The sequence below is a fragment of the Nuphar pumila genome, chromosome 2 (assembly GCF_984573655.1).
Source record: "Nuphar pumila chromosome 2, dmNupPumi1.hap1.1, whole genome shotgun sequence".
Lineage (NCBI taxonomy): Eukaryota > Viridiplantae > Streptophyta > Magnoliopsida > Nymphaeales > Nymphaeaceae > Nuphar > Nuphar pumila.
The window spans coordinates 5,293,448-5,305,794 of NC_143250.1; the positions used below are offsets into that span (position 1 = coordinate 5,293,448).

General features: G+C 37.0%; 1 protein-coding gene across 13 annotated transcripts in view; it reads right to left on the reverse strand.

The window, feature by feature from the left end:
• Positions 1-11,325, reverse strand: part of LOC149844565 (secretory carrier-associated membrane protein 1-like) — a 30,447-nt gene extending 19,122 nt beyond the window's left edge. For all 13 annotated transcript variants that reach the window (XR_016429695.1, XR_016429696.1, XR_016429698.1 and 10 more), the window contains exons 1-2: positions 11,102-11,325; positions 728-793 (exon numbers count right to left, since the gene is read on the reverse strand). Coding sequence is in view for 7 of the 13 variants with exons in the window: in XM_089994825.1 (XP_089850951.1) it covers positions 728-793; positions 11,102-11,158 (123 nt within the window). In the remaining 6 variants the exon portion in view is untranslated. The remainder of the gene's footprint in view (positions 1-727; positions 794-11,101) is intronic.
• Between the last annotated feature and the right edge of the window lie 1,022 nt (positions 11,326-12,347).

Below are 12,347 nucleotides of genomic sequence, written 5' to 3' on the forward strand. Positions count from 1 at the left end.
AACAACTCTAATTAAAGCCATTGGACTAGGTCCAACGACTATAAGTCTAGTCAAGTTCTAATTGGAACTTGACTAAATTCTAATTCTAGTTCAAAAAGAACTAGATAAAAATAAAAATAAAGAAAGAAGAAAAAAGAAATAAAAAGAAATATTATTTTATTAATATATATATTATATATATATTACATTTTAACATTTATAACATGACAAAAACTGTTCCTGTAGACCTTATAATAGCTGATCTCATGTGCATTGATAAATCATGAGCTCCCACTACTTCTAAGGATAGTCTGAAAAGAATGAAATGACTACTACAAACACCCAAGACATATCCATCTTCCCCTCATTATTTTAGTATTGGAAGGGAAACCTTCTAACCCTCAATGGCATGATTTTTTTGTGAGTTCAACAATTTAATAATTCTACCCAGAACTTACCAGCAGTTGCATCTCTTGCATGTTCTGTGTGTATGTGTGCAATTGCAAATGCATGTGGCGCATGTGTAGGCATTCATATGGAAGCAAAAATGATTGACCAAAAAACGTACAATCAAGTTACAGCAAGTAGCAACCATAATCATCAGGCTTTTAAGTTGTTTATGGGTCACCAACAACCCAAAAGACCCACAAGTGCGGAATAGGATCATTGAAACCGAGAATGACCTGAATTATATCACTGAATACAAAGAAGTAGCCCGAATTTGAGGAAAAAAGGACGAAAAACCTACTGTCGTGTAAAATGCCCCTCCACCATAATTTGATTGGCCAGATGCTTTTGAACGCACAGATGGATCCTGGCATTAAAAACATACCAAAATTCATGAGACAATTCATCTTGCACATGCATACTGCCACAAGAGTACATGAAAATCACAAGAGAAGAAATTTTGGATCTAGGCAAAGAACAAGCAGTGTAAAACCCACTTTAGAAAAAGGTGTCTAAATAGATATGCATATGTTGATCGGAAATGTTGATACAATGGTTGAAAACATTTTGTCTCGGCCATGTGAATATATATATATATATATAATGAAATGAGTCTTCAACTACGAACAAGAATGTTCACCAATAAATACAAAATGGACAAGCACAAAGTGAGCTACAAAGGGCACACTCACAAAACCAGCAAAGGGCACATACAAAGAAGGCTCTCACAACATAACAAATTAATATTTTATTAATATCAAGTATGCAAAAAACATACCAAACAATGGGGAGAAGTCCCTATTTATATCAAGGTTGCCAGACTAGGAAGCAGAAGCGGGAACGATACGGGAAGCAAAAGCGAGAAGCGATGCATTTTAAAATATATAGGAAGCGAGAAGCAAGGAATAAAAAAACAATATAAAAATTCAATGGGAATAGAAATGGAACGCAAATAAAAACTAAAATAAAAGTGACCATTCTTAAATTTCATGACTTTTATTGTAAAAATCAAATTTTTAACAAAATCTAAAATTGATTACTACCAATTTAGAAGAATAGATGAAACGTGTAGAAAGCGTAGGAGAAGCATGGGAGAATCAAGATTCCCATCAAGTTTTAGAAGCAAGAAGTATCGTACTTCTGAAGTGAGTTTCCGGGAAGCGGGCTTCCCACCTATCTAAGAAGCTTCCGGTAACTCTGATTTATATGCATCGAGAGAGAGGAGAGAGTAATAAGAGGCTAGAGAGAGAACTCTCTAGCCATTAGACTAGTTTTAGTCAACTTTTGTTGACCAAAATAATTACAAAAGAAAAGAAAAGTAAAATATATTTATATATATACATATATATATGTATATGTACACATAGGTATGTATTGTTGTATATATATAAATATATATACAAGATATTTACATATTTTAACAATACATATATATATATATATATATCACGGTCACCAATATCGGTGATATTTTGAAAATATTGCGAGAAATACCGATATTTTAAGATAACCAATAATATCGAGAAAATCTTGCCATATTTTCAAAATATCGCTAAAAAAAATTTATTGTGATATTATCATTATATTTTTGCAAAAAAGTTTTTAAAAAAATTTATTTTTATATATTTTCAGTTCAGTTTTTCCCATTTTTATTTTTGCAAGGAAAATAATAGAAAACCTATTCTTTCTTACAAATATTTATATTTTTTTTAATTTTTTACGCTTATGAGATTTTTCATTCAAAACTGTGCATGAGACTTCACCCTTTGAAATATCTCCAAGAAAAACCCTTGCTGAGAAATTACCTTGAACAATATAGGTGACTATGATATATATATATAGAGAGAGAGAGAGAGAGAAAGAGAATTAGTAGTTGTTGAACAGTTTTACCTCATAAATATCTTAAACACTTCAAAAAGTCATAGTTATAAGTACTTTGGGTTAATCTAAACCTGCAGATGTGTTTATCATTATTGGTTGACTAAAACTTGCGCCATTGATCATGCATAATATTCTCATTTTATTCATCTCTATTTATGCATGATCCATGAAAAAATCGCATTAAAAAACCATTTTTATCGTTAGTTTTGAGAAACCGCATTGAAATTAAAAATCTCAGAAAATCGTGTATTTCAAAGCTTGTCCTGCGTTTCTCACTATTTAGTTTTGTTTAGAACTTTTTAATTATGAGCCTAATTAGTTTAGAAGTGTTTAAGAAGTACTTTAATTAATTTAGGAAAGGTAGTTTTATGAAACACGTTTTTTTCAGAAGTACTATTTGGAAATTTTTGAAAATTAATTAGAGCTTTCTGAAAAATCGTGTAAACCTAATTGTTTTAATATAAACAGTATACTTCTAAGCATGAAAAATCGTTTTTCCAGCCTGTATCCTGCGCCCTTCTCTCTCTCTTCTCTGCCTCCCCTTCTTCCTTTCTTCCTCGTTTTCGATCGACCAGTTGCCTACCTTCTTCCTTTCTTGCTTTTTATGCTTCTAAATCTGCCTTTTAAACCCCGTCGTCGTCGGTTTCTCGCATCCCCTTTGCCGGAGAGAGAGCAAAAGTTTGTTTGGGTGCAGTAGCTAAAAACCACCTTCTTCTCTCTTGTTTCATTATAGTTTTCTTTTAGTTTTCGCATATCACAAATCATAGCATGGCATGTAGTTTTATTTGATCATTGCATATTTAGATTAGATTAGTTTAGATTCATCATAAAAAAATATATATATTATTTTGCTTAATCTAGCCGTTTAACCGTTTTCTTGATTTATGCATAGAATAACATTAATCTAAGTAGATCGATAGTTTTAACATAGGGTTTTCGTATCTTTTCTTTTTTATGAGTCTTTGGTTAGATCTAGGTTAGAGTTAGTCAGCTTCACGTTCTTATATTCAGTGTTTCTTTTAGATCACTTAAATAAATTTTTCTTCATTAGCCGATTTAGATTCTTTCCATGTTTTTCTGAAATTTTATTTTGTAGATCTGAATTTCTGGGTTCACGTTCAATTCTGAGGTTAATATTTACTGATTCAATATTTGATAGTAAGCTATCATCAAAACATTAGATTAGTTTTTTTTAGTTAGTTAAAGTACTTACGTGATTAGGTAAAATCGGTCAACTATAGAGTAGTGTTTTTTCTTCTTTTGTTTTTGTTCAGCCATATAAAGTAGCATTGATCTTTGCTTTTTGCTTTATAGACAGGTAATGTATTTAATTCCAACAGTTTTAGCATTGCTTAGAGTAAGTTTAAATTTTTTTTTTTTAGTTTAGCCGATATGCCTTTCTTTATCAAATTATCGTTTTTTTTTAGAATAGTTTAGATTGAATTTTGTTTTGTTTTCTTTTATCAGTCAAATAGTTAATTTTCTTTTATTATTCCAAAAAAAAATCATTCATTAGTTAGATTAGAGTTGGTTGTTTAAACTCATTGATTATCGTTTTAGATAGAATTATTGTTTTAGACAATTTAGTTAATGATAATAAATTTTTTTATTAACAGTTTTATTTCACGTGAGTTCTTGTCTTTATTTAGTTGATATTAAAACTGAGTTTAATTCAACCTTATTAGATTAATTGAAATTAGTTTGCTTAAATTAATTTAGATTAGAAATAATTCATTAGCTGATTTACTTCTTATTTCGATTATCGTTTTCTTTTTTTTAGTTTAATTAATTTCTTTCAAGGAATCGTGTGAAGTTGCAATGGTTTTCAGTTTTTAATTCATTAGTCAAAGTAGTTTAGTTTATTGACGTCAAACTTAGATTAGATCTTAATTCAATAGTGTAGATTAGTTGTTAGTTTAAATAAGTATAGCCGATTCTAGTTAGTTTTAATTCATTGAATATATTAGTCAAATTAGCTATCATAGTTAGTTTTAATTATTTGTTAGCTTTAGAATTTAATATTGTACAACATATAGTTCATGTTAATTTAATTTAATTTGTCATTAGTTAGTTTCTTGAATTAGTTAATTATTAGTTTGTTACAAGTTAGTTCCTGATTTGTAGTTAGTTAGGTTGTTTTGTTATTTTGTCTTTTAGCACTTTAGTTCGTTATTAGTTGGTTCATAGTTAGTTACTTATTTAGTTCTTGTTTCAATTCTTATTGCTGATTTTTGAACTTAGATTTCGTTTAGTTTTCTTTGTTCTGCTGGGTTTTTTATTCTTGCAGGGAAGCGATCGGACATGCGGTGAGCCCCTTTTCGTACCCCCAAAGAGACCTCTGAGGTCCCTATAGGTCCCCTCAAAAGGTCTTTCAAGCCCTCGGAAAGCCATTTATCAAACCATACAAAAGTGAACAAAGAGACAAAGAAGGGACACAAAAGACTAAAGACTCGAAGCATTGAAAACTTTTCTTTTACTTCTAGATTAGGTTTATTTTATTTGATTCATTTAATTAGGTTTGTAATAAAGTCGTTATTCATTTGTTTAAAGTCCTTCGCAGAGGGTTGTACTCTCTCCCTTATTTACTCAATTAATTGATTTTTATTTTTTGCAGTAAAGAATAGTTTAATTGTGTGCTTGAATACAAAGTATTTTCCCTTACCCGAGTTCGACCCGGACTCCACCACTCGTGCGAACCGGTTTTTATTATTTGATGTACAGTTTGCACAAACATTTTTATTGAAAATATCTTTTTACAATACTTTATTGAAAAAGTTGCATCAACCATGAATCACATCAGTTTAACCAGAAAGTTTGATTTTATTCATCATCAAGCTTTAGTGTGATATGAGTTGTCAATTCTAAGTTTTAAAACACATCTAAACATGGAAAGTACTTCATCTAAAACATGTTTTCCATTAAGTAAATTATATAGAACACATCTTTCTATTCCAACCTCACTCAAATAAATGGTATGGAGATCCTGTTCTTTCTAGAAAATATCTTTGCTTAGCTTGCTAACAATCTGGCTATTAGCAATTAGATATGATTGGTAGACTCAAAGTATGGAGTCCAATGGAATTAGGGATGGTAGCAGGGCGGAGGCGGGGGACAAGGTCCCCACCCCCGCCCCATCTTCATCCCCGCATAGGTTTTGATTTTAACCTCCATCCCTGATTCATTTCCTCCATCCTCGGTCCAAACGGGGTGAGGTGGGGCAGGGCCCCGTTTCTCCCAGATCCACTGTCATCCCTAAAGGTATTTTAGTTATTTTTCTAACGAGGATGAGACGGGGTGGGAGAAAGCGTAAGTCCATCCCTGCACGGGTTTTTATTTTAACCTTCATCCTCGCCTCCATCCCCATTTCATGTCTTCTATCCCCGGTCCAAACGAGGCGATGCGGGGCGGGGCCCCATTTTCCCCCGGTCCACTGCCATCTCTAAATGGAATGCCCTTTATCTCTCTCTATTATATATATGAGAGAGAGAATAGGTGATAGTTGCCTACTCTGATCTATGCCTACTGCCAACATATCACGTTTTTAAAGGGTTTTTCATGATTTTCTCAAACTTAACTGTACATATGTGTTCTTGATGCAGCGCGGAGGATCGATTTGCACGCCCCTTGGTGATGGTTGACGAGACACAACTCTGTCTGGGCTTTGACGTTGTAAGGGAACCCCAGCATTGTGTTTTCGATGAGTATCGTTTGTGGTCGCTGGCGCCGTGAAGGAATATTTGACGCCCCGTTAACGGGTTGCCTTTGGCAGCACTTTTGATGCAGCGAAGGAACCTGGACCACGGCCTTCACGCTGGGTGTTGACATTGAGGAATATGAGTCAGAGAGGAGGTCGATGTTGTCCTTTAGTGGACTGAAGTTGGATGATTCCCTAAGGCCTCGACTGTGCAATACACGGTAATCCAATGGCAGCGTGAAGACAAGAAGGCTCAGACCAGTGTATTCAAGCCACAATGCATTAAAAGACTGGTACGTTTACAAACTGAGAATACTAACAATGAAAGAAGACAAAGACTGACAGAAATTAAACAGACTGATTCAAAAGGAATAAAGAAATAAACAAACAGTAATAGCATGCAGCTGAAGCAAAAATGGCAGCAAAGCTTTTCAAAATTTTCATCCCCTCTTTCACGAAACCCTAGGCAGGGTATTAATAGTGCCTGTCTGGATTCGGATCTCGGGTCCGGTCCCAGACCCTAAACACGTCTATGTGTTGTTGGGTATGGGACGTGCTCTGCATCATTCTCCCTAGGTTGAGAAGAAGTCGGCTCCGACGACTGATCTTCTCCACAGTAAGCATATAGATTAGACACATCGACGATAGGCGCTTCCATTTAAAATTGTGATCTGCTCCTGACTCTGCAAACTTACCAATGACCACATCTCCAACGTGCAAGTTGGCACCAATAAATGGGAATCCATCATCATCAAGGTTGGCCACCCTACCATACCCACGAAGCGTTTTTCCAAAATCTATCGCCCTTTTCATTTTGCAATGCTTCCCTGTCTCCTTCACAACGTCAACTTCAGATTTACAACTTCTGATATGCTCAGCCCTGAACATGCTACGTTGTAATGAAGCTTGCTTCAATACCAAAGAGATTTCTTGAATGCCGCCAAGATGAACATTAACAGCCACAATTGCATCCAGACCCGTCCACCCGGGTCCCCCTGCTCCCACTCATGGGTTTGCCGCCTTATGGCTCCCACGCACGGGTTCAAGGGGAAAGGTTACGGCCTTCCTAGGTCAGACAGAGGTACCCGGGCCCCAGCAAGGCCCAGTGGAACGCCGGGGCCCTGCAGGTCCGACCCACACTGTGGCGCGATCTCCATGGTGTGAGGCCACAAGCCCAGGCCTGGGACAGGACCCAGCATAACGTTGTAGTCCTGCAATTCAGGCCCGACCTGCGACGCAATCGCCGGGACCCGTTGTGCCCCTTGGCGGTTCGGTTGGAGGGTACCCGGACATGGGCGACCCGGGGTCGCTGCTGATTCAAGATGGAGGGAAGGAATTGGATGGGGAGAATTGCTGCAACCTGCATCCCTATGCAAGGTTTCATCAACGCCTTCTCGTCGCGTTGTGTGTTGGAGCATCATCGGGGCTGAATCAACGACGGTAGTATCAACAGGGTTAATCGCGCGCACGCCTAACTGAGTCAATTGCACTTCGTGCGCATCCACCTTGGATTCAAGCGCATCCATCCGTGCTTCGATCCCATCCATGCGCTTCGACAGACCGGCTACCTCCTTTTCTAGGCATAGCATATCTTCCTGCATCTCCGTCAACTTGTTGAGTAGCCGCTTCATGATCTCATCTCGCGCCTTTCCGCTCATATGACCATTCCTCGCTTCTTGCGCTATGTCGTTGATGAAGGAGAAGGAGATGGGCTCTGATGCCATTTGATGCAGTGCGGAGGATCGATTTGCACGCCCCTTGGTGATGGCTGACAAGACACGACTCTATCTGGGCTTTGACGCTGTAAGGGAACCCCAGCGTTGTGTTTTCGATGAGTACCGCTTGTGGTCGTTGGCACCGTGAAGGAATATTTGATGCCCCGTTAACGGGCTGCCTTTGGCAGCACTTTTGATGCAGCGAAGGAACCTGGACCACGACCTTCACGCTGGGTGTTGATGTTGAGGAATACGAGTCAGAGAGGAGGTCGATGTTGTCCTTTAGTGGACTGACGTTGGATGATTCCCCAAGGCCTCGATTGTGCAGTACACGGTAATCCAATGGTAGCGTGAAGACAAGAAGGCTCAGACCAGTGTATTCAAGACACAATGCATTAAAAGACTAGTACGTTTACAAACTGAGAATACTAACAATGAAAGAAGACAAAGACTGACAGAAATTAAACTGACTGATTCAAAAGGAATAAAGAAATAAACAAACAGTAATAATGTGCGGCTGAAGCAAAAATGGCAGCAAAGCTTTTAAGAATTTTCATCCCCCCTTTCACGAAACCCTAGGTAGGGTATTAATAGTCCCTGTATGGATCTGGGTCTCGGGTCCGGTCCCAGACCCGAAACACGTCTGTGTGTTGTTGGGTATGGGACGTGCTCTGCATCAGTTCTACATGCTTGATTTTATAGGATCCTCCGATTCTAACACGTGAGTAGGCTTTTATAAGGTCTTAAAATCAACATCAAAAAAAAATCATAAATATCCAAGGCTTAAAAAAACATGATTTTTAATTGAAAAAACACAATCCAAGTATCATTTCCTAGCAAATCGACCATGTCAAACATATCTGCAGTGTCAGATTTGCGGAAAAAAAAAACCAAAAACTCTGATTCCAACTATATATATAGGGTTATAATAGAATATGTTAATTGGAAATATATGAACCGGAGTGTGAACTACACATTTCCAATGTCGTTTTTTTGCAAATCCAACCCTACATATCATTTGGCATGGTCCATTTGCTAGGAATAGACTATTGGTTCATGCATTTTTGATGAAAAATGTGATTTTTGAATGCTTGAATATTTACTAAAATTTTGAACCGTTGATTTTCAAGCCTTAAAAGATCCATGTTGTGCATAGTAATCGGATGATCCAAGAGTGTTTCTAAAAACCAAGCACCTAGATCACATCCATATAGTGAAATTTAAGAAAAAAAAAACATGAAAATCTTGGTTCGTACTCCAGTTCACATATTTCCAATTAACATATACTAGTGATATATATATATATGGTAGCTCTTAACCACTTTTCTAGCTAACCGCCATGCTAACCTGGATTTCAAAGGGTTTTTTCCATGTATTACTTAAATCTCACCGTACAGATGTGTTCGGCACGGTCGATTTACTAGGAAACAACACTTGGATCGTGTTTTTGATGAAAAACGTGATTTTTTAAGCCTTGAATATTTAGGAAAATCTTAGACCGTCAATTTTTTAAACCTTATACAAATCTACTAGCATATCGGAATCTAATGATCCAAGAGTTGATTCCTATAAATTCAAGCATGTAGAACACATTTGTACGGTCAGATTTAAGGAAAACATGGAAAACCCCTTCGAAAGCCTGGTTAGCACGGTGGTTAGCTAGAAAAGTGATTGGCAAAGAGAGAGAGAGAGAGAGAGAGACCATCCTAAATGGCTTCAAAGGGAAAAGTTCTTTTTGCTTTTCCTTTCTTTACTGGATGTAGTTTTCCCATCAAACTTTCTAAGCTCAAGAACTGTAATTGCTGAAGCATAGGTTGCTTTGGTTGTTAAAGGATATGAAACAAAAAACTATACATCCTTAACAGTGACCAATGTGAACAAAGTTTTTTTTTTATAAGCAGGGGGATAACCTGCCATGGGGTTCGAACCCATGACCCCAAGGTTATGATAGTGTCACCTAATCATCCAGTTATCTCATTCCCCCGTGGCCAAACCTTCGTTGATGTCATTTTTCTTTTGTTCCATTCCACTTGTCCAAAGTCCATTTTATTTTGCATTACAAGACAAACTCATATGCATACTTCTACGGTTCTACCTTTTTAATTCTCCTTCACACACTTATTATCTTTCTAGTTTTTGCTGTGTTTGCACCAAATTTCTTTATTTTGCTTAGTAATCAGTCCAGCGAGTTAGCTCCAATGTGTTTCAAAACCATGATTCTCAGCTAATATAGGTGCTGCCTATACCACTCAATTTCTTATACTCATCTCTTTTCCTCGTATCCTCCTTTTCTATACTTCCCCTTTCCTATTTTTAAATGCCCAAGGCCGTACAGAAGCCAAATAAATGCAACAGTTTTTTGGGGGGGGGAAACAAAGAAAAATTTTATTAGAAGAACGAGGGAGACAAGGTGTCAACAAAGAGATAAAGGGCCGATCCTCAGCCTACATTGGATCAACCGATCAGAATCTGGCCATTTAATAGAGGCACTAAATGCAAGAGAAATTTTCAAGTGTTCTAAAATGCATTGGTTGATTAAGTTGTTAAAGAAGCCAAACAAGTGACACAACAAATGTCAGGTATGGGAAAATACAGTTTGGTTAAGTTGTTATTCACAGCCAACAAACTTTACATGCTTTCAGGGACACTTCTTACAAAAGTGAGAGATGAAGTTCACATTATGATGCCTCCAATCTGAGCAAAACTATTAAGCATGTGCTTCGAAAGTAATCAAACTAAGAGGGTCTTGCACCATACCGCATTTCATCACTCAAAATAATCTACTATAAAGATTTGGTGCCGAATTGTCAATGGTCTAACACTCTAAACACAAAAAGATACATCAGATCCCTTTTTTCTCCTTCTGTGCCACTATTTAGATCAAGGCGCCAACGAATCTTCCGATTTTTTATAAAAATAGAAGCAGATAAAGCAAATTAGTGCCAAAATCCTCAATTCACCCACGGATTTCAGAATTTCACTCTAGATCTTAATTAAAAAAAAATTAAAATAAATTTTCTGAACTCTAGACACAGTTCACCCATAGAAACAAGCATCGCACTCTGTTTTACTCTAGAATCACATCAATCCGACTATCGACCAAATTTAAGCAGAAATTCCCGATGTAACACCCAGATCTAAAACCTAACAAGAAAAATAACGCAATTAAACAACAGAATCAACAAAGGGATGTTCAAGACAACAGAATCAACAAAGGGATGTTCAAGACAACCGGAAAACCAGAAACTCCGAGATTCCTGGCATAACTCGCGGCTTGCTTCCCGAAAACGAACTAGGACAACTAAATGATCTAAAGAATAGGCAAAAAATACGCAATCAATGGCGAAAATCCGTAAATATCCGGAGAAAGAAGAGCGAGACTCACGGAGAAAGGGTTCACTTCCTCCTCATCGAACGGATTCCTGTCATACCGTCCCGCCATCGCGACTCGCGTCCCCTCTCGGATGCGATCTCTCCACCTTAAGGAAATTCCTCAAGAGGAAAGCTTGCGAGAGAAGGATCCACAAACCCTAGACTCGCTTCGTCAGCAGCACAATATATATCGAGAAAGAGAGTGTGTATGTGTGTGTGAATTTGGAGAGAGAGAGACGGCGAAGAGGGAAAAGAAAATGAAAGGAATCCTGGTTTGGAACAAGGAAAACGAAAACACGGACTTTGACTTTCCTACGCCTTCTTTTCCCAGGAGAAATTTTCAGGAATCACCAAAGTTTTGGTCCTAATTAATATACCCCCGCAAATTTTGTCATTTTTCAGATTAACTTTTAACCTGAGTTGATTGAATGGGGTAACCTGCTATTATGAAACAAGTACAATCTACCATGGTTTATACTCTTTAATGGGAAAAATATTGACTGCACTGTAGATTACCATACTCTAGCTAAAACTCATATGTGCAAGTTTTATTTGATCAAATTGATCTTGCATGTGTTCAAGACAGTTCATTTACCAAGGAATGCGCTTTTGTTAGAGTGTTAAAAATATGATTTCTTTTTTAATCATGAAATTTTGACATAAGGTGGACTATTGAATCTTAAAATTTGTTAATCTAAAACATATTTTTTGCTAAAGAAAATCAAATAAATCATATCCGTAGGACTTGATTTACAAAAAACAATTTTAGTGTATATCTTTATGGGCGCAACATGATAACTTTCACCCTTTAACCAGCACCAAGTCCAAGAGTAAACTAATGGTGGCAAAGAAGTAGGAGTATTGTTCAAAGGGTAACAACTGTTCGAGGGCATTTGAAAAATGTGAAAACTACGGGTGGATCTTGTTAATTTTGATAAAAAGTTTGGTCGGTATTTAAAAATTATCTATTTCATCCTTTTTTAACATTTATTTCCGTTTCCCGCCATCGTTTTTGTCTCTTTGCGTTTCCCCCATCAAGTTTGGTATTAGCTGGTAATTACGTGAGAATTGATTTTAAACAGCTGGTACTTGGATCTTACGCTTTCGTTTTCCTCAAAAGTAAGCCAATTATTCTCTCGCTGCCACGTGTAAAGACAGGAGCAAATAGAAAAAAATATTCTTACAAGCTTTGAACTGTCAGGAGATCATTGATGGACTGATTCTTCAAAGAGACCGTGGGGTCAGCGGCGTGTTTCTTT